This window comes from Muscardinus avellanarius (genome assembly GCF_963383645.1).
Source record: "Muscardinus avellanarius genome assembly, chromosome: 3".
Taxonomy (NCBI): Eukaryota; Metazoa; Chordata; class Mammalia; order Rodentia; family Gliridae; genus Muscardinus; species Muscardinus avellanarius.
This window is the reverse complement of record NC_137788.1, coordinates 111,861,318-111,885,320: the sequence shown is the minus strand read 5'-3', so window position 1 is coordinate 111,885,320 and position 24,003 is coordinate 111,861,318. Positions and strand designations below refer to the sequence as shown.

The 24,003-nt window shown below is 45.3% G+C and overlaps 1 protein-coding gene across 1 annotated transcript; it reads left to right on the top strand.

The window, feature by feature from the left end:
* Positions 1 to 859: 859 nt before the first annotated feature.
* Positions 860 to 23,739, top strand: LOC308260244 (uncharacterized protein; the record flags this gene model as incomplete). The annotated part of the gene is made up of 8 exons (XM_080691553.1): positions 860 to 1,792; positions 2,842 to 2,900; positions 5,617 to 5,789; positions 6,497 to 6,624; positions 8,127 to 8,222; positions 13,682 to 14,619; positions 16,865 to 16,993; positions 22,779 to 23,739. 8 exons carry the CDS (start codon positions 860 to 862, stop codon positions 23,737 to 23,739), a joined length of 3,417 nt encoding a protein of 1,138 aa, XP_080547679.1.
* Positions 23,740 to 24,003: the final 264 nt, after the last annotated feature.

Below are 24,003 nucleotides of genomic sequence, written 5' to 3'. Positions count from 1 at the left end.
GCACCTGCCCTTTTCTCTCTTTCTATCTTCCTTCCTTCCTTCCTTCCTTCCTTCCTTCCTTCCTTCCTCTCCTTTCTTTCTTTCCTTCTTTCTTTCCTTTTCTCTCCTTCCTCTCTCTCTCTCTCTCTCTCTCTCTCTCTCTCTCTCTCTCTCTCTCTCTCTCTCCTCCCTCCCTCCCTCCCCCCCTCCCTCATTTTTGCGGCACTGGGGCTGGAATCCAGGGACATTCTACCTCCAATCTAAACCCCTAGCCCTATTTTTTATTCTTTATTTTGAAACAGGGTCTCCCTGAGTTGCAGAGGGCTCACTAAGTAGCTGCGGCTGTCCCCAAACTGCGATCCTCCTGTCTCAGCATCCCGAATGCTGGGATTACAAGCGTGCACCACCACTCCTGGCAGTGCATTGTAAATACCATAAGCACAAAGCCCTTGGTGCTTGTATTAAGATATCGTGGGATTCTTCCTCTCCTGTCTGATTCTGTGGTTGGTTAACCTGAGGCTTGTGTCTGAATAGTATCTGTAGCTGAGTTAACAGCATGCTTCCTTTGGGAAGAGCTCACTTGCTGGGGCTTATTGTTGAGCAGGAAAACCCAATGGAGGAGAAAGAGGACATTTTTATCAGAGCATCCTCACCCTTGGCTGGAGACAGCCTGTCCTTTTCACTTTAGAGACGGCCTCCCAACTGGACCCAGTTGTTCTCGCTCATGCTTAGCACCAGTTCTTCTTTTAGCAGATGCTTTGGGGAATGAAGGAACTCTGCCAAACATCTGGAAGCGCCTGCCGCCTGCAGATTGTGCTGTGGTCTTTGTCCGTTTCTGCTTTCTACCCTGGGTCCTGGCCTCCACCTCTCTCCCCGCCCCATGGCGTGGGCCAATGAGACCGTGGTGAGGGAGTTCATCCTCCTGGGCTTCTCCTCTCTGGCCGGGCTGCAGCACCTGCTCTTCCTCGTCTTCCTGCTCCTCTACCTGTTCACGCTGTTCACCAACGCCATCATCCTGTCCACCATCGCGCTGGACAGAGCCCTGCACACGCCCATGTACTTCTTCCTGTCTGTGCTGTCCTGCTCCGAGACCTGCTACACCTTCGTCATCGTGCCCAAGATGCTGGTGGACCTGCTGGCCCAGAGGAAGACCATCTCCTTCCTGGGCTGCGCCATCCAGATGTTCACCTTCCTCTTCCTGGGCTGCTCTCACTCCTTCCTGCTGGCCGCCATGGGCTATGACCGCTACGTGGCCATCTGCGACCCGCTGCGCTACACGGTGCTCATGGGCCCCGGGGCGTGCGCAGGGCTGGTGGCCGCTGCCTGCGTCTGTGGCTTGACTGTTTCCGTGGTTACCACCTCTCTGGTCTTCCAGCTGCCCTTCCGCTCTTCCAATCAACTGCACCACTTCTTCTGCGACATCTCCCCTGTCCTCAAGCTGGCCTCCCAGCACTCGCGCCTGAGCCAGCTGGTCATCTTCATGCTGGGAGTGTTCGTCCTGGTCATCCCGTTGCTCCTTATCCTGGTCTCCTACGTCCGCATCATCTCCGCCATCCTGAAGATCTCTTCCTCCGTTGGAAGATACAAGGCTTTCTCCACCTGCGCCTCCCATCTCATCGTGGTGACGGTGCACTACGGCTGCGCCTCCTTCATCTACCTGCGACCCAAGTCCAACTACTCCTCCAGCCAAGACACCCTCATATCTGTCTCCTATACCATCCTCACCCCGCTGTTCAACCCCATGATCTACAGCCTGAGGAACAAGGAGTTCAAATCCGCCTTTCGAAGAACAATGGGCCAGACTCGGTGTCCTGTGAAATGGAAAACAAACTTCAACTAGTCACGGCTGCCATGTGCCAGGGAAACTGTGAACTCTTGCATAGTTTCTCATTTAATTATGTTTATTTACTTTGCAGTACTGGGGGGGGGTGGAACCCAGGGGCATTCTGTCTCCCAGCTATACCCCAGTCCTATTTTTAGTCTTTTTATTTTTTTATTTTTTATTTTTTTGGTGGTACTGGGGTTCCTGGAAGCCCTTCTACCTCCGGGCTACATACCCAGACCTATTTTTACATTTTTATTTGGAAACAGGGTCTCCTAAGCCAGGGGGCGCGCTGGCTTCAAACCTGCGCGATCCTCCTGTCTCTGCCTCCCAAGATCGGGGATTACAAGTGTGCGCCACCACGCCCGGCTAGTCTTTTTATTTTTAAAACAGGGTCCCACTGAGTTACGAAGGGCCTCGCTAATTAGCTGAGACTGTCCGTGAACCGTAATCCTCTGGTCTCCACCTCACGGATGCTGGGATTACAAGCCTCGCCACCATGCCCGGCTGTCATTTAATTTCCAAATGCCCTGTAACCTACAGACCTTTCTGGACAAGAAGAAGGAAGATGAGGCATTCTGGCTCTCTCCTAATAGTGGGCTTCTAATAAGCTGGGTGATGTATAGAAAAGAACCACTCAGGTCTAGAACAAGTTTAATTATATTCCCCCGCAGTAAAATAGTGGCCGTCAAAGACTAACGGAAGCTGGGCGTGGTGGCGCACGTGTGTAATCCCAGCATTCAGGAGGCTGAGACAGAAGGATCGCATTTTGCAGACAGCCTCAGCTACTCAGTGAGGCCCTCTGCAACTCAGTGAGGCCCTGTTTCAAAATAAAGAATAAAAAACAAAATAGGGCTGGGGGGTGGACCTCAGAGATAGAATGTCCCTGGGTTCCATATCCAATACTGCACGAAAATAAATAAATAAATAAAAATAGAGGATCTGGAGAGAGCAATGGAGGATCCCAAGGATTCTTCTTCCACCTGTACAGTTCCAGCAACAGAGCAGAAATCTGCCCCCTCTCTTCTTCCTTCCTACAGACAAGAAGCAGCCACGGCACCAAACTGCAGTGGCTCTTTCTGGGGCTCAGTTCACTGCCGTAAACTACATGCTGACCGGTCTTGACCTCTGCCTGGGGTTGCCGCGCCGCGCTCTGAGAAGTCTTTGCAGAGTCCCCTTCCTATGCATGTGCATTTTCTTCCTGTGCTGTCCTGTCTTCGCTCCCACTGTATTTCCTGAATATCATACTTATTTATTTTCGTCCAATGAGCTACTGACATTGCATAAATAATTGCTAAAGTAGCTCGTGTAATTTCAAGGAAAGGGGTTGAATTGATATTGACAGAAAAAGAAGCAGTCCCAGGATAGTGGCCAGAATAGTTCATGAAAAACCCTGCATGGGCGCCCTTGGCCCAGCAGCCTTCATCAGTACAGATTTATCACATAGTCTGCCTACCTCTCCAGCAGTTGCCTCCTTCCTTCCTTCCTTCCTTCCTTCCTTCCTTCCTTCCTTCCCTCCCTCCTTCTTTCCTTCCTCCCCTCCCTCCCTCCCTCCTTCCTTCTTTCCTTCCTTCCTTCTTTCCTTCCTTCCTTCCTCCCTCCCCTCCCTCCCCTCCCTCCCTCCCTCCTTCCTTCCTTCCTTCCTTCCTTCCTTCCTTCCTTCCTTCCTTCCTTTCCTTCTTTCTTTTTCTTTCTTTCTTCTTTCTTTTCTTTCTCTCTCCCTTTCTTCCTTTCTCTCTTTCTTTCTTTCTTTCTTTCTTTCTTTCTTTCTTTCTTTCTTCTTTTTCTTCCTTCCTTCCCTCCCTTCCTCCTTCCTTTCCCTTCCTTCCTTCCTTCCTTCCTTCCTCTTTCTTTCTTTCTTTCTTTCTTTCTTTCTTTCTTTCTTTCTTTCTTCTCTTTCCTTTCTACTTTCTTTTTTCTTTTTGTACTAGGGGTTGAACCTATAGGTATTCTAACCTCCGAGCTATACCTCCAGCCCTATTTTATTATTTTTTTTTTTTGGAAACAGGGTCTCACTGAGTTGCTGAGACTCTCACTAAGTTTCTGGGGCTGGCTTCGAACCTGAGATCCTCCTGTCTCAGCCTCCTGAGTACTGGGATCGCAGATTGTGCCCCCACGCCTGGCTCCCAGCAGTCCCCGTCCTAAAGCTGTCATTACCCGTTTCCTGTACGTGCCTAGCTGTGGACTCTGAAGCTGACCAATTCTTTGCTGGTCCCCAAAGTGCCATTGTCTTCTCCTGGGCTGCAGCTTCTCTTTGATATAGTGCCTCTTCTTCTGTTGACTTTATATACACACAATCTCACACTTCAAGACAATCTCACGCCCCACCTTTCTTTAAACCTTCCCGCTGCCTTCCTCGGGTTCTCATAACACAGGGGATCTATTTTTATTATACTTCTGACCATCTTAACCCTTTTCCATGATATCTTTACTATGCTCTGGATACTCTCATAGCTGCTGGAACTTGATTTTTGTGGGGGGTTTCTGCCCTCGTCAACCTTGCGGTCTGGTTCAAGAGAGTCCATCAAGCAGACAAGCGCTGAGACATAAGACTTTACCCCCGGTTCAAGTATAGCTTATGAAGAAAGAGTATTTGCAGGAGCCAGAAGAGGAAAGAGTAAGAGAAATCTAAAGTGGGCTGAGTGGTATGGGTGGTCAGCCCGAGGGGCTGGCACCTCGCCCACAACCTGAGGGCGAGCAGAGTCACCAGGCAGAGAAGATCGTTTGAGGATATTCCTTAACCGGAGCAATATATAGATAAGCCCTAAAATAAGAAAGATTTGGATGAGTTAGAGGTAAACAAAAAGGGCCATCAACACCTCTTTGCATTTTTTAATTGACAAATAAAACTCACATATACTTGTGGTGCGTAACATGATACTTTGGTCTAAGTATACTTTATGTAATAGTCTAATCAGTGTAATCAGCTTATGTCTTGCCTCGCCTACTTTGTGTGTGTGTGTGTGTGTGTGTGTGTGTGTGTGTGTATGATGAAAACACCCGAAATCTATCCACAATTTTCAAGTATAAAAAGCATTGTTATTAAAATATATTTTTTGCAGTACTGGGAATTGAACCCAGGAGTGTTCTACCTTTGAGCTACATCCCCAGCCCTTTCTACTTTAAAAATTTTATGTATGTATGTATGTATGTATGTATGTATGTATGTATTTATTTATTTACTTATTTTGGTGGTACTGGGGTTTCTGGAAGCCCTTCTACCTCCGGGCTACACTCCTAGACCTATTTTTTATATTTTTATTTGGAAACAGCGTCTCTTAAGCCAGCACGGCTGGCTTTGAACCTGCGCGATCCTCCTGTCTCTGCCTCCCAAGTGCCAGGATCACAAGCGTGCGCCACCACGCCCAGCTACTTTTTTATTTTTAAAAGTCTCACTACATTGCTGAAGGTTTTGCAAGTTGCTGAGGCTGGCCTCAATATCCTCCTGTCTCTGCCTCCCAAGTACTGGGATTAGAGTCATGCACCACCACGCCTAGCTTAAAATGTCTGTCTGTCTGTCTCTCATGACCTCCATCCTGGATCCTGTGAGCTGGGCTTTCTCTGTCTGCTCCATCATTGGTTAAATGACTTGAGTTGGCAATGCCCCAAGAGAACACGATCCATGGCCGAACCCAGGAACTGAGGAAATGTTTTGGGAGAAGAAATACATCAGCGCTACCTCCGGCCGTGCCCTGCGGATGCCCGGCGCGCGGTGCTGCTCTCGGGCGAGCTCTGTGCTGCCTTTGCTGTGAATCTCAAGGCACCTGCAAGCCCAGTGCTCTGTGTTCTTCAAAATCAACGACTACTGCCTTCAGCCAAGAGGAAGGAGCAGGAACCTTAGCAAAAGACCCTGGGGACGACTGGCGGTGTTCAGGGCTCCCTCGGGGCCCAGGCACCCACAGCGGGTCTACACTGGGCGTCTACAGTGGAAATTCAACGGGCCGCCTGAGTCTATGCCGTGATTTACTATCTGGCAAAGGAGACTCAGGTCCGTTTTCCCTGGGATCTCAGGTGCTTGCTAATTGAGAACCAAGACAGTAATGGCTCCCTAGGGTGCTGCAGGGCAAAGTGAAGAGCATTCAAACAGGTGCTGAATTATCACAGTGAGGGCTCGCACAGAGGTCCAGGGCCACTCTACCCCGGGCGAAGCAGTAAGAAGCCTTTTTTCACTGCTTTGAAAAAAATTAAGAGAACAGGAGGAAGATGGTTTATAAGCTAAGAATGTGCTGGTTGTGACAAATTGCTTAGATAGCTCCCTAAGTACCCTGGACCATGGTTAGAAGACAGGACAACTGCTTTCTTCTGTACCCCAGGATTTATGTTTTGGGGAATGTAATTTTTTTTTTTTTTGGTACTGGGAACTGAATCAGGGGCTTTCTACTTTTGAGCTGCACTGTTTAGATTTTATTTTGAAACAGGGTCTCTCCAGGGTCCTGAGAGTCATGCTAAGTTTCTGAGGCTGGCCTCAAACCTGCACTCCTCCTGTCTCAGCCTACCAAGTACTGGGTTACAGGTATGTGCCGCCACACCCTGCAGAACCAGCTCATTTTTGAGTCAGCCTTCTTAATATGGCTTGAAAGAAAAACAGATGGCCTAAAAATCTTAAGGATGCCTTTACAGCCTCTCAAAGATGATAGCTAGTTTTCCCTTTCAACCTAGAGTCAATTCTGCAATTGTCGGGATCTTAAAACTCAGGTCTGAAAATGCACGACAGAGAAGGATTTTGGGGTGATGGGAGGAAGGACGGCTGGGTGGGGCGGCTGAGAGTGTCCACCTTGAGGTCTGGAGGTGAGACCCATGGACGCTGGAGATGCTGCGGAATGGTCAGAGTCCCCTCCCTAGCGTCAGTTTTCGAAGAAAAGAGGTAGGGAAGGAAGAAAGGGAGGGAAAGAGGAAGGCAGGCAGGCAGGCAGGCAGGCAGCATTCAATTAGGGCTTTTTTTTTTTAATATACTGGGGATGGAAGCCAGGGGCATTCTACCTCTGAGCTACACCCCCAGCCCTATTTTTTATTCTTTATTTTTTGAAACAGGGTCTCACTGCGTTGCAAAGGGCCTCGCTAAGTAGTGGCTGAGGCCGTCCTCAAACCATGATTCTCCCATCTCATCCTCCCAAATGCTGGGATTACAAGTTTACACCTCCACCACCACACCTGGCTTAATTAGGGCTTCGGATGGTATAATTCTGGCTGTTTTTTTGTTTTATTTTGTTGCTGCGTTTTACTTATTCTGCTCATTAATCCTTATACCATCCCAATTTTAGGAATGAAAACTAAGATTCAGAGGGATTAAGTTGTTTGCTTAAAAATGCCAAAACAGAAATGTGAATTTATACCTCTTTACCCCATATCTAGTGATTTCTTCAGAACATGATTTTTTTTTTTGTGTGTGTGTGGTACTGGGGGTAGGACCCAGGGGCTTTCTACCTCTGGGCTACACTCTCAGACCTATTTTATATGTTATTTGGAAACAGGGTCTCACTAAGTTGCCGAGAGCCTCACTAAGTAGCTGAGGCTGGCTTCGAACCCGTGCGGTCCTGCTGTCTCAGCCTCCCAAGCGCAGGGATTACAAGCGTGCGCCACCACACCCGGCAGAACCTGAATCTTTTATCTTTCATCCTTGTCCCTTGGAGATACTTTTTTCTAGCCATTGCAGGAGTTGGATTAGAAGGTACTTGGTTGGAAGGTACTTGGTTGGAAGGTATTTGGTTGGAAGGTACTTGGTGAGAAAGTACTAGGTATATTACAATGTGCCCTAGACATTGATTGTATTGATAACTTCACATAGGACTATAGGATTATCTGAGCTGTTTTCTTCATGACCTCCCCCAACCTCCCTCCTTAAATCCCCTGCCAGTATTCCTCTAGTGTCTCCCCTTATTAATGTGAAATCCTTTTGTTTCTCAGACTCTGCCTGTTCTTTAAACGGGATGCAAACATATGACCCTTTGCCCTCTGCGACTGGCTAATCTTACTTAGCATGATATTATCGAGTGGGTTTAATAATATATTCGCTAGTGGGTCACAGTGGGCTTCAACACACACTTGGCCATTTTTTCCCCATCTCCTCCCGCCTTCACAAGCTGTGCCAGGTCCAGGGGCCAGGCCTCCCTGCTGCCTCCCTGCTGCCCAAATAAGAGGAAAAAACTCCACTCCGATTGCCTTCCCACAAGTGGAGATTAAACGAGTGGAGATTAAAAACCTCCGTGACTTTTCTGCTGTGCACGGGTCGGTCTGCTCTGATTTCTCGCTTTGACTCTGAGACCCAAAGAGAAAGGCAAAAAGCACTGAGAATCAAGCGTCACCGGACACTTGCCTTTCTTTTCAGAAACACAAGGTTCTCTTCAGGGTCTATCCTTCTGCCTCTCGAGAAGAATCACCCATGAGAAAAACACCGTACGTGAAGCCCTGGGAGCCCAAAGAGGTAAAGAGAGTTCATCCTCTGATGGGATGCTGCCGCCGGCCCTCGGCCACTCAGCCCCAAACCCTCAATCTGTAGCTCAGCTGGAAACATGAAGTACTGAGTGTTACTTGCCATCCGGCATGCGAGTGCCCAGGTGCAGAGACAAACAAAAGGTCTGCTTCATTTTTTTAGAAATTTATTTATTTAGCCGGGCGTGGTGGCACACGCTTGTAATCCCAGCGCTTGGGAGGCTGAGACGGGAGGATCGCGCAGGTTCAAAGTCAGCCTCAGCTACTCAGTGAGGCTCTCAGCGACTTACCCTGTTTCCAAATAAAATATAAAATAGGTCTAGGAGTGTAGCCCGGCGGTAGGAGGTCCCTAGGTTCCATCCCCAGCGCCATAAAAAATTATTTATTTTTATGTGGTGCATTGTAAATTTGATATCGTATTGGTAAAAAGAGAGTCACACAGATGCACACGCACAGTCCTGGGGCCTCCCCGCTGGGTCCCTCTCCCCTCCCTCTGCCTTCCGGTGTCTGTCTTTGAGATTGGAATTGGCTGCTCTGTGTCTTCTGTGTCAGCTCTGTGTCCTCAGCCCATCCAGTTCAAAATCCTACATAGCATCGTTTCTTTGTAGCCTCGTACCCTCTGTTACACTCTTTAAGACTCCCTCTCCCATCCCTGCCCCTCCCCCACTCCCCTGCAGCCCTGGCCAATCCACCTGCTGTTGCCCTGGTTTCTGAATCTCTCTCTCTCGTTTCCACATATAAGAGAAAACATAGCTCTACTCACTGTGTGAGACGGGCTGTACTCGCTTACTATGATAGTCTCTAAATGAAGCCAGAATATTACAACACCTGCACGTCCGTGTTCATCGCAGAACAATTTGACAATAGCCAAATTATGGAACCCATTTAGGTATCCGTTAACAGATTAACGGATCACGCAACTTTGGCATCAACACACAGTGGAATTCTACTCAGCCGTAAAGAAGAACAAAATCTTATCTTTTATCCAGGCGTGGTGGCGCATGCTTGTAAACCCAGCATTCGGGAGGCTGAGACCAGAGGATCGCGGTTCTCAGACAGCCTCAGCTACTTAGTGAGGCCCTCTGGAACTCAGTGAGACCCGGTTTCAAAATAAAGAATAAAAAATAGGGCTGGGGTGTAGCTCGGAAGTTGAATGCCCCTGGGTTCCATGCCCAGACCCACCTGCAAAAAATTCTCATCTTTTGCAGGAAAATGGATGGAACTCAAGAATATCATACTAACAGATTCGCTTTAAATAAGGGCTCCTGAGACTGTACGCACTTTCCTCATTTTCTCTGCTTTCCTCCTCTGCTATTTAGATTTTATAACAGCTGTGTTGATTGCTAAGTTGATCCCATGCTCCCACGATGGTATAACCATAGAGCTTAAACACCACCGTCTTAAAATGGAGAGTTTGTCTAGACAGGAAAGAGACCAGAGAGAAAAAATGATAATAAAGAAAACGTCACAGACAGTGGTCCCTACCCAGCAGGCTCTGTTCTCAATACTTTGTCTGTGGTAAAACATTTACTATTCAGGACGGTCCATTTTCTAGGTGAAAAAAACTGTAACAGAGAGTTTAATCAAATTGTCCCAGGTCACCCAGTGGCCCAGTGGAAGGACCGGGACCCCTTACCTGCTTCCCATTTCTGGGGCTCTCGTCCACGACAAATAATCCCTGTCCTCCTCAAACCCAGTGCTATTAATCTTGTATAGGACTTACAGATTTTCTTTACCACAAACGCATCATTTTGCCAAAGTTTTGTGTAAGTTTGCTTTAGTTGAGTGGTTTAAAAGAAACAGAATTATGGAAATATATTGAACGAATATATTCAAGGAGCTCAATACATTTTGGTGTGTGTGTGTGTGTGTGTGTGTGTGTGTGTGTGTGTGTGTTACTGGGGATTGGACCCAGGGATGCCCTACCACTGAGCTATCCCTTATATTCTGAGAAAGAATCTCACTTACTTGCCAAGGCTAGCCTCAAACATGCGATCCTCCTGCCTCAGTCTCCCAAGTAGCTGGGATTATAGGTGTGCACCACTGTGCCCAGCTTACTAAATTTCTTTGCATAAACTTACATAATCTTATTAGTTAATTTTTTGTTGCTATTTATTTCTTTATTTGTGGTTTTGGGGGTGGAACCCAGAGGCACTCTACCTCCGAGCTATGCCCCAGCCCTAGTTTTTATTCTTTATTTCGAAACAGGGTCTCACTGAGTAGCTGAGGATCCTCCTATCTCAGCCTCCCAAGTACTGGGATTGCAGGAGTGAGCCACCAAGCTCGGACATTGCTAACCATTTAATCACTGCCAATATGACGCGTATACAGTCTTTTGGTTTAATTTTATTTATTTATTTATTTATTTATTTATTTATTTATTTATTTATTTATTTTGGTGGTACTGGGGTTCCTGGAAATGCTTCTACTTCTGGGCTACACTCCCAGACCTATTTTATATTTTTATTTCAAAATAGAGTCTCTTAAGCCAGCGTGGCTGGCTTTAAACCAGCGCGATCCTCCTGTCTCCGCCTCCCAAGCGCGGGGATTACAAGCGTGCGCCACCATGCCGGGCTTGGTTTATTTTTAAATGGAGTGAAATAAAGTTTTATGTGTGTAACACATTTTATTTCTACTTCATAAACTATATGCTGATATACAACTTTTGTTTTAAATTGGATTTTATTTTCCCCATCAGTCTGTAATACATTTGTTATTAATAGTAAATCCTAGCAATATCTTTGGTAATTTTCCTCTTATTTGCTTCTGAATATTTCTGATTGTTTTTGTTGTAAATAAATGTTTTACTTTATGCAGACAAAATGTTTCCTACTTACTACTCGGATAATGTTTCATTTTGTTTATCTTGACAGGTTTCTGATCCAGTTATACGTTTTCCAAATCCTTTGAATGGTTTATATTTTATTGACATATAAAATAATGTGTGACATTATGTGAGCTTAAATTTAAGATAACTTTCATTTTTACTAAAGTTGAGTTACTACAGTATGTCAGAAAAAGTTAAGATGGCACCGACATGGTCTTTGTTTTAAAAATTCTTATAATATTTTTTTCTATACAGAATAAAACTAAGATATAAACTCTCATCTGACAGCTTTCAACTTGGCATGTATTCTAGTGTCTAAAGTATATTTGATGTAATTTTCTAGGACGTGTTCATCTTACTGTTTATTTTTCCTTTCACTCAGCAAGTATTTACAGTCCTCTAGTGGACACCTTTTGTTTTATTAATTTTCTTTTATTTATTGCTGTACTTGGAATTAAACCGAGGGTCTCTCCGTTCCAGCCCCAGCTCCTCTTTATTTCGTTATCCATGAGTGATGTATTGTGTTGAGATTAGGAAATAGTGCTTGCATTCGTCCCATTTTCTTACCCTGGTTGATGTTTCTGCTGTGACTTAATGGTCAATATTCATTCATATTTCTTGCCTTTCGAAAAGAGTGCATACTATTTATTTATTTATTTATTTATTTATTTATTTATTTATTTGCGGTACTGGGGATGGAACCCAGAGGCATTCTACCTCCAAGCTCCACCCCCAACCCTATTTTTCATTCTTTATTTTGAAACAGGGTCTCACCGAGTTGCAGAGGGCCTCACTAAGTAGCTGAGGCTGTCCGCAAACCGCGATTCTCCCGTCTCAGCCTCCCCAATGCTGGGATCACAAGTGTGAGCCCCCACGCCCGGTTCTCCATTTTTAAAAATTGTGTTATTTGTTTTCTTAGCTGTGAGCTTCTTGAGTTCTCTGTAGATTCTAGATATTAGTCCTCTATCAGAGAAATAGTTGGCAAAACTTTTCTCTCATTCTGTTAGCTCCCTGTTGAGGTCCTTGATGGTTTCCTTTGCTGTAGGGAAGCAATTCAGTTTTAGGAAAGGATTGCGGCTTTTGTTGCTTTAGTTTTTCTGTGTCTTTCTTTCTCTAATTTTTAGACTTCCTGAAATATTTTGCTACGGGCCCACCATATAGTGCACAGAGTTAAGTTGCTTTCAGAGCACCCTTGACTATTGGTTGTGTGTGTGTGTGTGGACTCACTGCTTGGTTGATCTGCCTTCTGTGACAATCGCTGACTCTCGTCTACTATTTGCAGCAGTAGGGAGGCTTTGCTTGCTTTGATTCTCTTCCTCTTGCTTTTCCTGGCTGTTTAAATGAGCTGCTTTGTCAAGAACACACACGCCCCACCTTCCTGCTGATAGAACTTGATGAACTGTCTGTACAAATCTTTTGCCTTTTTTTCCCCCCCAAACTGAGTTTCACTCTTATTACCCAATAGTAAAAGTTATTTATGCATTTAGTCCCTTCTTAGGTATGTGTTTTGCTCCAGATGTGGTGGTACATGCCTGTTATCCCAGTACGTGGGAGGCTGAGACAGGTGGATGGCAGATTTGAGGACAGCCTCAGCAACTTAGCAAGATCCTGTTTCAAATAAATAAATAAATAAATAAATAAATAAATAAATAAATAAATAAATAAATGGCCAGGAGTATAGGTCAGAGGTAGAATGGCCCCGTGTTTAATTCTCAGTATTTAAAAAAATGTGGTTTGCAAATAAAGTTTCTCATCCATGGTATGCCTCTTTATTCTCACGATGGTCCATTTTTGTGTATTTAATTTCTGGGCTTCTGGCTCTGCTTAGTGACCCATATATACAGCTGTACGCCATTACTGTGCCGTCTTAATTACTCCTCTGTAGAGGAGGTTCCAAAGTCAGAAAGTATACATTTTTCGTCTTTGTGTTTCTCTCTGACAATCAATTGGTCTATTATGGTTTTTTCCTACTATAAATTTTGTAGTCATCTTTATAAGGGAAGCCTGCTACGATGTCCAGAGAATGACATTGAATCCATAGCTCAATTTGGAAGAAATCGCCTCTACTTTACTGAGTCTTTAACTCAGGAGCATGGCTACTCCTCATGTAGTCAAGCCCTTTGTAATTGACCTCAGCCACACTGATCAAGAGACGCAAAGGCCCTCTGCAACTTCATGAGACCCTGTTTCAAAATTAAAAAAATAAAAAGCAGGGCTGAGGGTGTAGCTCAGAGATAGGATGCCCCTGGGTTCCATCCCCAGTACCACAAAAAATTAAAGTAATTAAAAAAATAAAAATGGCTGCGGCGGGGGAGGGAGGATTCAGTTTTCAGATGAAATAAACTAACCTTCAAATAGAGAGGCTGTCCTGCATTATTCCGGTGGGCCCAAAGTAATCAAAGGGAGCTTAAGAGGGAAGGAATTAGCATAAGAGATGTGGCTTTGTTCATTGAAGCTGGAAGGAAGGCACCAGGAACCAATGGGTGTGATGGTGTTCTAAAAACTGGTCAAGATAAACAAAAGGCATGTTTCCTCCTCCCCAGCCCTTCCAGAAAGGAACACAGGCCCCTGCTTCTTCTCTTGGCTACCCGAATGTCTTTAATGATTTTGCCTCTCCTCTCCAGATGCTCACAGAAAACCTCACCAGCATCACTGAGTTCTTGCTGCTGGGATTTTCGAGCCTCGGTGGAACCCAGCTGGCTCTCTTTGCGGTCTTCTTCCTTTTGTACCTGGTGATTCTCGGCGGCAATGCCACAATCGTCAGCGTCATCCGCCTGGAGCGAAGCCTGCACACGCCCATGTACTTCTTCCTGGGGGTTCTCTCCACGTCTGAGACCTTCTACACCTTCGTCATTCTGCCCAAGATGCTCCTCAACCTCCTGTCTGTGGGCAGAACCATCTCCTTCTCGTGCTGTGCCCTGCAGATGTTCTTCTTCCTGGGCTTTGCCATCACCAACTGCCTGCTCTTGGGGGTGATGGGTTACGATCGCTACGCGGCCATCTGTCACCCTCTGCGCTACCCCGTCCTTATGAGCCGACAGGTGTGTGCGAGTCTGGCAGCTGGCTGCGGGGCTGGAGGCTTCCTGGCCTCGCTCACAGTGGTGAATTTAGTTTTCAGCCTCCCTTTCTGCAGCGCCAACCGGGTCAACCATTACTTCTGCGACATCTCTCCGGTCCTCCGTCTGGCTTGTGCCGACACAGACGTCCACGAGTTTGTGATCTTCATCTGCGGGGTCCTCGTTCTTGTCCTTCCCTTCTTCTTCATCTGCATCTCTTACCTCTGCATCCTGAGGACCATCCTGAAGATCCCCTCGGCCGAGGGCAAGCGGAAGGCCTTCTCCACCTGCGCCTCCCACCTGACCGTCGTGGTCATACACTATGGCTGCGCCTCCTTCATCTACCTGAGACCGTCCACCAGCTACGTGTCCAGCAAGGACAGGCTGGTGACGGTGACGTACACCATTTTCACTCCTTTGCTAAACCCCATGGTGTACAGCCTCAGAAACAAGGAGGTCCAGTTTGCTATCAGAAAAGTGTTGGGCAAGAAAGGATCTCTAAAACAGTACCAATAAAATACTATCATATTATGTGATTTACTCGGTTATTAGCACTGAGGGGCATCCATTCTCTGAGCTATAACCCATCCCTATTTTTGTTTTCTGTTCTGAGGATTTTACCCAGGGACATTCTACCCCCGAGCTATACCTCCAGGCCAATATTTTTTATTCTTTTTATTTTGAAACGGGCTTTCACTAAGTTGCAGAGGGCTTCACTAAGTAACTGAGGCTGGCTGCGGACCCGGATCCTCCTGTCTCAGCCTCCCAAGTACTGGGTCCCAGCCCTATTTTATGTATTTTTTTTAATCTTGAAATGACATCTTGCTAAATTGTTAAGGGCCTCACTAAGTTGCTGAGGCTGACCTCAAACCTGTGATCCTCTTGTCTCAGCCTCACAAGTATGAGGATTACAGGAATGTGCCTACACACCCGGCTGTATCTTAGATTCCTTAAGAAATGACGCCTTCCGTTGTTATATACATATGCTATCTGTAATGGGTTCATTGAAATAACAGGACTTTAAAAAAATGCACATCACAAAATAATTTTTTTTTTTTTTTTTTTTTTTTTTGGCCATCCCTTTAAATCCATTCTGCAGGCTGGTGGTTTTCAGTTTCTTAGAAAAAAATCTCAGAAAGCCCCCCCCCCTCTCTCAGAAAAATGAACCCAGAAACATGCTGCCTCTGAACTACATGTGTACCTAGCTCTTTTTAAAATTTTTATTGGCGCATTGTAGCTGTACATCTTAATGGGGTACAGGATGTAGAGACATCCATGCACATATCGCTCATTTAGCCCTTCCCCAGTTCCCGCCCTATTCCATTCCTTCTCCCTCCTTCTCATGTTGGCTTAGTGATTGACTTGATGTGTTTGTGAATGGACTTCATGCACATTAGGGAATTTCTCTTTTCTCCCCTCCCATCACCCCCAGTTAGGGCGCCTTATTTGCTCATCTATGGTTTCTCCTTTTTTACCTAGAGTTCCTTTTATGACCCTTTTTCTTCCCAGCTCCTTATGTATGCAGGTATGTATGCATGTGTGCATGCATGTATGTATGTATTTATTTTGCAGTACTGGAGGTGGAACCCAGGGGCATTCTACCTCCGAGGTATACCCCCAGCCCTATTATTTATTTACTTATTTATTTTTTGTGCGTCTGGGAATGAAACCCAGGGGCATTTGACCTCCGAGCTACACCCCCTGCCCTGTTTTTTTGTTATTCTCTATTTTGAAACAGGGTCTCACTAAGTTACGGAGTGCCACACTAAGTAGCTGCGGCTGTCCGCGAACCGTGATCCTCCTGTCTCAGCCTCCAGAATACTGGGTTTGCAAGCGTGCGCCACCACGCCCGGCTTATGGGTTTGCTTCTTAATTCTGAAAGCTTACCGTCTCTCTGGCTCACATGTCTTCAGGGGAGGGGAGGCTAGTGGGAAAAGTCTTTTTAAATTGATTCCAGAATGGCCTTCCCCCAATTTTATCATATCTGATCTAAAAGAAAATAGCTGGGCACCCCTGACTCCCAGAGTTGGTCGAAGGGCTGCCTTGCAGTGTGTGAGCAGGTGTCTCCAGCCAACTGCCCCAGACGCCTCCATTCATATTTCTAAGGTGAACTCAGATGCTGGATTGCTCTGCGTGTGTGTGTGTGTGTGTGTGTGTGTGTGTGTGTGTGTGTGTGTGTGTTACCTCCTGTACAAGATAAATCAGTCCTGATTCTGGGGTCAATGTGTTGATAAAGCCTCAAGAAATCAAGTAGTTTCCCCAAAGATTCCATTTGTTCCCCCTTTTTAACTCAAATTTTTTGGCAGTCATAACATTTATTATGTTCTTATTATTTATTAAAGCAGGATGTACATAATTGACCTTTGGCTTTAAAGATTCAGGACACAAGATACAGTTAAAAGGCAGCAGAGCTACTGGTAACATGAACTGGAGTTAAACTTTATGGTAACCGGGGGTGGTGGCGCACGCTTGTAATCCCAGGACTTGGGAGGCTGAGACTGGAGGATCGCAGGTTCATGGCCAGCCCCGGCTGCTTAGTGAGGCCCTCAGAAACTTCGCGAGAGCCTGTTTGTTTTAAAATAAAGAATAGAAAATAGGACTGGAGGCGTAGCTCAGAGGTAGAATGTCCCTGGGTTCAATTCCTAGTACCACAAAAAACAAAAATAAAACAAAAGAAAAATAAATTCTCCTTCCTTCTCACCTGTCTCATAAAGGACATGTATTTCTTACTTTTATTCTGCAAAATCACAGAGGAATTAAAGCCTTCCTTCCACTATTTACTGAACTCCGACGTATTCGGGTGCTCAGGCTCATTCATCACGACCTCTACCAGGCCGTTAGCAACCTGAGAAGCAGCACCTCATCCTACCTGTGTACTGAGTAATCCCTGACACAACAATCAGCATGCAGTCAATGAATAAGAACTATCTCTTTGACAAAAAAAAAGACGATTCTACTCAGAATCATCTTTTAGTAGAACCAATCGTCCATAGTAGAATTAATGAAAAGTTTAGCACAATCCAGGCCTTCTAGAATTTAGTAATTTGGAACAACAATTATTTATTTTGCTCAGAAATCTCCAGTTTGGGGAAGACTTGTGAGGGTGGCTGATGTCCGGTCCATTCAATGTCAACTGGACTGCTTGACTCGTTGAAGGACCTGCTTCCAAGATGGCCCACTCACGGGGCTGGCTCACGAGCTGTGGCTAGCATGAGCTTGGGCTCTTGGCTGTGGGCTGCAACGCCTCTCTATGTAGCCCTTTCCTTGGAGTTCCTTGGAATTTTTCCTGGCATAGGACTGAGTTCAAAGATTAAATGTTCTAAGAGACAAGATGTCGAAGCTGTCAAACTCTGGAGACCAAGGTCTATAAACAAATACGGAATCACTCTGGCAAAAATTCATTGGTCAGAGTAGTTAACCAGCCTACGGGGATTCAAGAAAAGTGGCACATGTATCATCTCTGTAGGCAAGAAACACGAAACAATAAAGGCATGGCTATCTTTAATCTTCTGTGTACTTAGAAGAGAGATAAAGCCCTAGGATGAACAGTCTCAGCAAAGTTTTGTTTGAAGAGCTGGCTACTCTCTGAATCTCTGATACAGCCAAAGAACAAAGCTGTCACTAAAGGTTCCTGAGTTTATAACTTGGGCATTTTTCCTACTTCCCATCTCTGGGGCTTCTCTGATAGCTCATGTGAGCCCCTCAGAGTGATAGCCACGAGGTTCACCCATTTACCCATTGCCAGCCCAAATGCCTGGACTCGTTGTTAAAACCATGAAACACAGGTAGAGTTGCTAAAATCTATGCCAGAGTGTTATCACATTTTTTCTCTATGGCCCCAAACGCCTTTCCTTGTTTATTGAACAAACATTTACCAAACTCACTCTATATTTCAGGAACAAGAATGTTTCCTATGTGTCTGGAAGATTCATGCTGCTGCTACTATTCTAATATGCTGTTCTCTATTTCCCTGTCTCTCTTCTTCTCTTCTAGCTTTCGGACATAGAGTGGGCCAGGCGCGGTGGCACACGCTTGTAATCCCGGGATTTGGGAGGCTGAGACTGGAGGATCACAATTTGCAGACAGCCTCAGCTGCTTAGTGAGGCCCTTTGCAACTCAGTGAGACCCGGTTTCAAAATAAAGAATAAAAAATTGAGCAGGGGGTGTAGCTCGGAGGTTAATTGCCTCTGGGTTTCATCCCCAGACCCGCAAAAAAAAAAAAAAAAAAAAAAATATATATATATATATATATATATATATATTAAATGGTTTTATTAAAGCCTTTCTTAATATACAACTTGAGAATGGAAACCTAGATACATTGGGTATTAAAACAAAACAAAACAAAATACCCAAAGAACAGTTCTATTGATGTCTGTTTTAACAAACGGTGTCCAGGAAACTCCATTCTGTAATGGGTGCCCGGAGAATTCCTAACAGGAAGCAAATTGATCCCCGTGTATATCAGCAAGGGCCTTCTCTTTGGCCAACAAAATTTCACACTGTATTGCCAAGGCGCCACTGGCTAATTGGGGAAATTATGGACAAGTATTAGGCACAGGGTGGTAATTAGCTCTCTGTGGAGGTGGAAGTCTCATTACCAACCAAGGCATCCGGGTCACAGCTCATGTACAAAGGAAGAGCCACTGGTGACACTCCTTGAGACAGTATCTAAATTGCCCAAGGACAAAAAGCACAGGTGACATTTTTCTGTGGAGTAATGATTTTCTTTATGCTGATCTAAGGACTTTCTGGAAGAGCCAACAAAGCTCAAGGGTATCATCATAGGGATAATGTTGGCAAATTTTATCTAAAAACTTTCATGGAAATTTGTAGAAAGTGCCCAAGAATCAAGAAATCTATCTGTATGCCATGAAGCACCAGGACTCTGAAGGAACGTGACACTCTGATCTTTATTTAAGGTCTTTGATTTTTTTTACTGAGACGAGCAGTCATGTTAAATAATTTATTTGTAAGTTAAATTTGAAAATTGTTGCATTTCCCCATGAGCTAGTTATTTGTTTTCCCCTAGCTGTTAATAGTGGAAAGGAGACAAGGAAATGAAATGGTAGAGATGATCTTTCAGAAAGAATAGTAGTGAGGCTTTGCACTAGTCCAATTCCTGGTGTATATATTTTATTTTTATTATTTATTTATTTATGAAACTGGGGGTGGAACCCAGGGGCTTTTCTACCTCCAGGCTACACTCCCAGACCTATTTTTTATGTTTTATTTGGAAACAGGGTCTCACTAAGTTGCTGAGAGCCTCACTAAGTAGCTGAGGCTGGCTTCGAACCTGTGTGATCCTCCTGTCTCAGCCGCCCAAGTGCTGGGATTACAGGCACTACCACGCCTGGCTTATACTTTATTGTTAAAATGTTTAGAATAAACTCAAAATGCAAAGATACGTGGAAATAGGAGCTAAGGTTCTGGTTCTAGTCAGACTTTGAAATTTTGTTAAACCTTTGTCCAGGCAAAAGAACAAATAGTCACTTGGTTCTTTGGGAAGGACTTCAAACTTGAAAATAAGGTATTGGAACATTTAAAGTAAAAACACTTAGTGAGATATTGGGGGATCACTTGGAGATCAGTTATCTTGCAATTTTTAATGGATCTTTTGCTTCTGTGTTTATAAAGTGATGTTGGAAAGATGTTTCATTCTAAAGCATTGAAACAGAAGGTTAACATTGCATGCTAGATGAATATTAAAATAACAAATTCAGAAAATCCTTGGGGTCAAATGCCTTCTCCCTGGGAGGTTTGACAAGATGTCAAGGAGAAATTGGGTTCATTTATGTTTTCTCAGCGAGTTTCCAAGCACTGTCCACACTTTCCACTGCGGCATGTGCTGGAGATGCTGCGTCTGGCATCTGGAAGCTGGAATTTGTAGAGTCAAAGGCAGATGTACAATAGCAGCATCAAAGCAAATAAGACCCTAGCGATTTACTCAGGAGACCCAGCCAGTGTAAGTAGCAGACTATGGAGATGTAGGAAGGATTCTATGAGAATTCTCTCTCTCTCTCTCTCTCTCTCTCTCTCTCTCTCTCTCTCTCTCTCTCTCTCTCTCTCTCTGCCTCTCTCTGTCTCTCTTTCTGTCTCTTTCTCTCTCTGTCTCTTTCCCTTTCTCTTCTCTCTCTCTGTCTCAGTGTCTGTCTCTCTCTGTGTCTGTCTCTCTTTCTCCCTCTCTTTCTCTCTGTCTCTCTTTCTCTCTCTTTCTCTCTCTCTCTGTCTCTCTCTCACTTTCAACCGAAAGTCAAAAGAAAGCCATACAGCTGAAAGGAGAAAGAGAACAACAAGCCTAAAGCACTGGTTACTTTCAGATATTAGAAATACTGTGAACAAAATATGGTTGTTAGCATTTTCCCAAAGCTAAAGTATGCGTGAAGAAATACACACAGGTGACCATGCATGGAGAGGGAGATTTGGGAAGACTACAAAGGATCTGGAATATTTTGTAGGTAACCAAAAGTCATTTCATTTCAAGGTGATTGGATTCGTCCCATTAAAAGACAACTCTAGCCAGGCGTGGTGGCGCACGCTTGTAATCCCAGCATTTGGGAGACCAAGACAGGAGGATTGCGGTTCGCAGACAGACTCAGCTACTCAGTGAGACCCTGTTTCAAAATAAAAAATAAAAAGTAGGGCTGGGAGTGTTGCTCCATGGTAGAATACCCCTGGGTTCCATCCCCAGTACCGCAAGAAAAAAGAGAGAGAGAGGGAGAGAGGGAGAGAGGGAGAGGGAGAGAGAGAGAGAGAGAGAGAGAGAGAGAGAGAGAGAGAGAGAGAGAGAGAGGAGGGAGGGAGGGAGGGAGAGAGAGAGAGAGAGAGAGAGAGAGAGAGAGATATCCTAGGGGCCTTTTTTTGCGGGTCTGGGGATGGAACCCAGGGGCATTCTACCTCTGAGCTCCACCCCCAGCCCTATTTTTTATTCTTTATTTTGAAACAGGGTCTCACTGAGTTGCAGAGGTCCTCACTAAGTAGCTGAGGCTGTCTGCGAACCATGATTTTCCTGTCTCAGCCTCCCAAGCGTGCGTCACCACGACCAGTGAAACTTTTTAATTAAGATGCAGAATTGAGGTAAAGGAACACTCTTGGGTAGGGGGTGGGAGGGGGAAAGAATATTTTGATTAAAATATATAAGCTGGGCATAGTGGCACACGCTTGTAATCCCAGCATTTGGGAGGTTGAGACAGGAGGATCGCAGTTTGTAGACAGCCTCAGCTACTTAGTGAGGCCCTCTGCAACTCAGTGAGACCCTGTTTCAAAATAAAGAATAAAAAATAGAGCTGGAAGTGTAGCTTGCAGGTAGAATATCCCTGGGTTCCATTCCCAGACCCGCAACTATATACGTATACGTATATGTATATGTATACATATATACATACATATGCATACATATACATACATATATATATATACATATATACACACATATATACATATACACATATGTATGTGTGTATATATATACATATATATATATATACACATATATCACCAGTAATAAATAATCACCATGTCAGAGACAGGTCCTGTGAAAGAGCCCTCCAAGCCAGGCGAGACATGCCAGAAGATGCAGCCAGGCAATGCTGAAGCACACCCAAGAGCCCCAGCTGTGTGCTTCTGCAGGAATAACAGGAATCAGGAAGCTAGTTCTAAGACACTAGCTTCCTGATTCAAAACCAAATTAGTTTCAGTGGATGACTGGGTAGAAATAGGGCGGACGATTAGTTGTGAACCGGAGCCGCATTCTTTTAGGGCAAGCAATAGGCACACAGAGCCAGCAATGTCTCCCTAGATGGGACACACGTTGAGATGGGTGCGTGTGCATCCCGGGGGAATTCTCAGATGTCGGTGCTAATTCTTATTGATAGAGGCATCAGTAATCAGCACGAGAGTCTGACCACTTGAAATAACAATGAATGAAGATGAAGGTTTTCTGGGGATTAGATTACTTTGAAAATTTAGCGGATATGAAATAAATCTCCAAGGAGGGTCGGGGATGGGGGACATAGCTTTATCTGAGCAGATTACTTGGTCTGGATTCATTGCTAAAATCACGGGCAAAAAATATATCCATTTGGGTGATGTCTATATTTAGAATAATTGCTGATTAAGTTGCAATCTTTTCTTTTTCTCTTCCATGTCTGTTGTTCTCATTCAAACACGATTGGCACAGCTACTTTTTTATTTTTTTATTTTTGGTAACAGAAATTAAACCCAGGGGCATTCTATCTCCGAGCTATATCCCCAGTACTTTATTTATTTATTTATTTATTTATTTATTTATTTATTTATTATTTTGGTGGTACTGGGGTTCCTGGAAACCTTTCTACCTCCAGGCTACACTCCCAGACCTATTTTATACTTTTTATTTGGAAACATGGTCTCTTAAGGCAGCACGGCTGGCTTGGAACCTAAGCGATCCTCCTGTCTACGCCTCCCAAGAGTGGGGATTACAAGCGTGCGCCACCACACCCGGCTTATTTTCTTTTATTTTGGAACAGGGTCTTGTTAAGTTGCTGAGGGTTGTTGAGGCTGACCTCGAACCTGCCATTCTCCCCTGCCTCAGCTTCCCAAGCCCTGGGATCTCAGGCATGCACCAGCACGCTCGGCTCGGCACGGCTACTTTATGAGGATAAATCTCCACTTCCCCGTTTTGAAGGACTCTGGAGCAACTCTTGATGGCGAATTCCTCCTCCGTCACTGAGTTCCTGCTGCTGGGTTTCTCCAGCCTTGGGGAGCTGCAGCCGGTCCTCTTCGTGGTCTTCCTCTGTTTCTACCTGGTCATCTTGAGCGGAAATATCACCATCATCTCGGTGATCTGCATGGACCGCAGTCTGCACACACCCATGTACTTCTTCTTGGGCGTCCTGTCCACCTCCGAGGTCTTTTACACACTGGTCATCCTGCCCAAGATGCTGCTCAACCTTCTCTCTGTTCTCAGGACCCTGTCCTTCGTGAGTTGTGCCACGCAAATGTTCTTCTTCCTGGGCTTTGCGGTCACCAACTGCCTGCTGCTAGGAGTAATGGGCTACGATCGCTACGTGGCCATCTGCCGGCCTCTCCGCTACCCCGTCCTCCTGAGCTGGGGAACCTGTGGGCGACTGGCAGCCGCGTGTGTTGGCAGTGGCTTCCTCATATCCCTGGTCGGGACCACCCTGGTGTTTAGCCTCCCTTTCTGTCGCTCCAACAGGGTCAACCACTTCTTCTGCGACATCTCGCCGGTCATCCGCCTTGCCTGCTCTGGCACCCACATCAATGAACTGGTCATCTTCAGCTGTGGGGTCTTGGTGCTTGTGGTACCCTGGACGTTCATCTGCATCTCCTACGGCTTCATCCTCCGCACCATCCTGAGCATCCCGTCGGTGGAAGGCAAGCGGAAGGCCTTCTCCACCTGCGCCTCCCACCTCACCGTGGTCGTCGTGCACTACGGCTGCGCCTCCTTCGTCTACCTGAGGCCCTCGGCCAGATACTCAACCGGCAAAGACAGGCTGGTGACGGTGACCTACACCATCATCACCCCGCTATTGAACCCCGTGGTGTACAGCCTGCGCAACAGAGACGTTCAGAGAGCCATTCGGAAAGTGATCCAAAGGACTGGGGTTTCCCTGAAGACTGTATAAACAGACGCTTTAGACAGACCATACACATCGCGGCCTCTTATATTTACTCGTTATTTAAGTCATGAGGGTAATTAGTCTATTTATCCTGCTTATGTGATGTTGAATGAATGGTGTGACATTTGGGGCATTTATTTATTTATTTATTTATTTATTTTGGTTCTGGAGATTGAATCTAGGGTCATTCTACCTCCAAGCTACACCCCCATTCCTTTTTGATTTTCTTTCTTTCTTTCTTTCTTTCTTTCTTTCTTTCTTTCTTTCTTT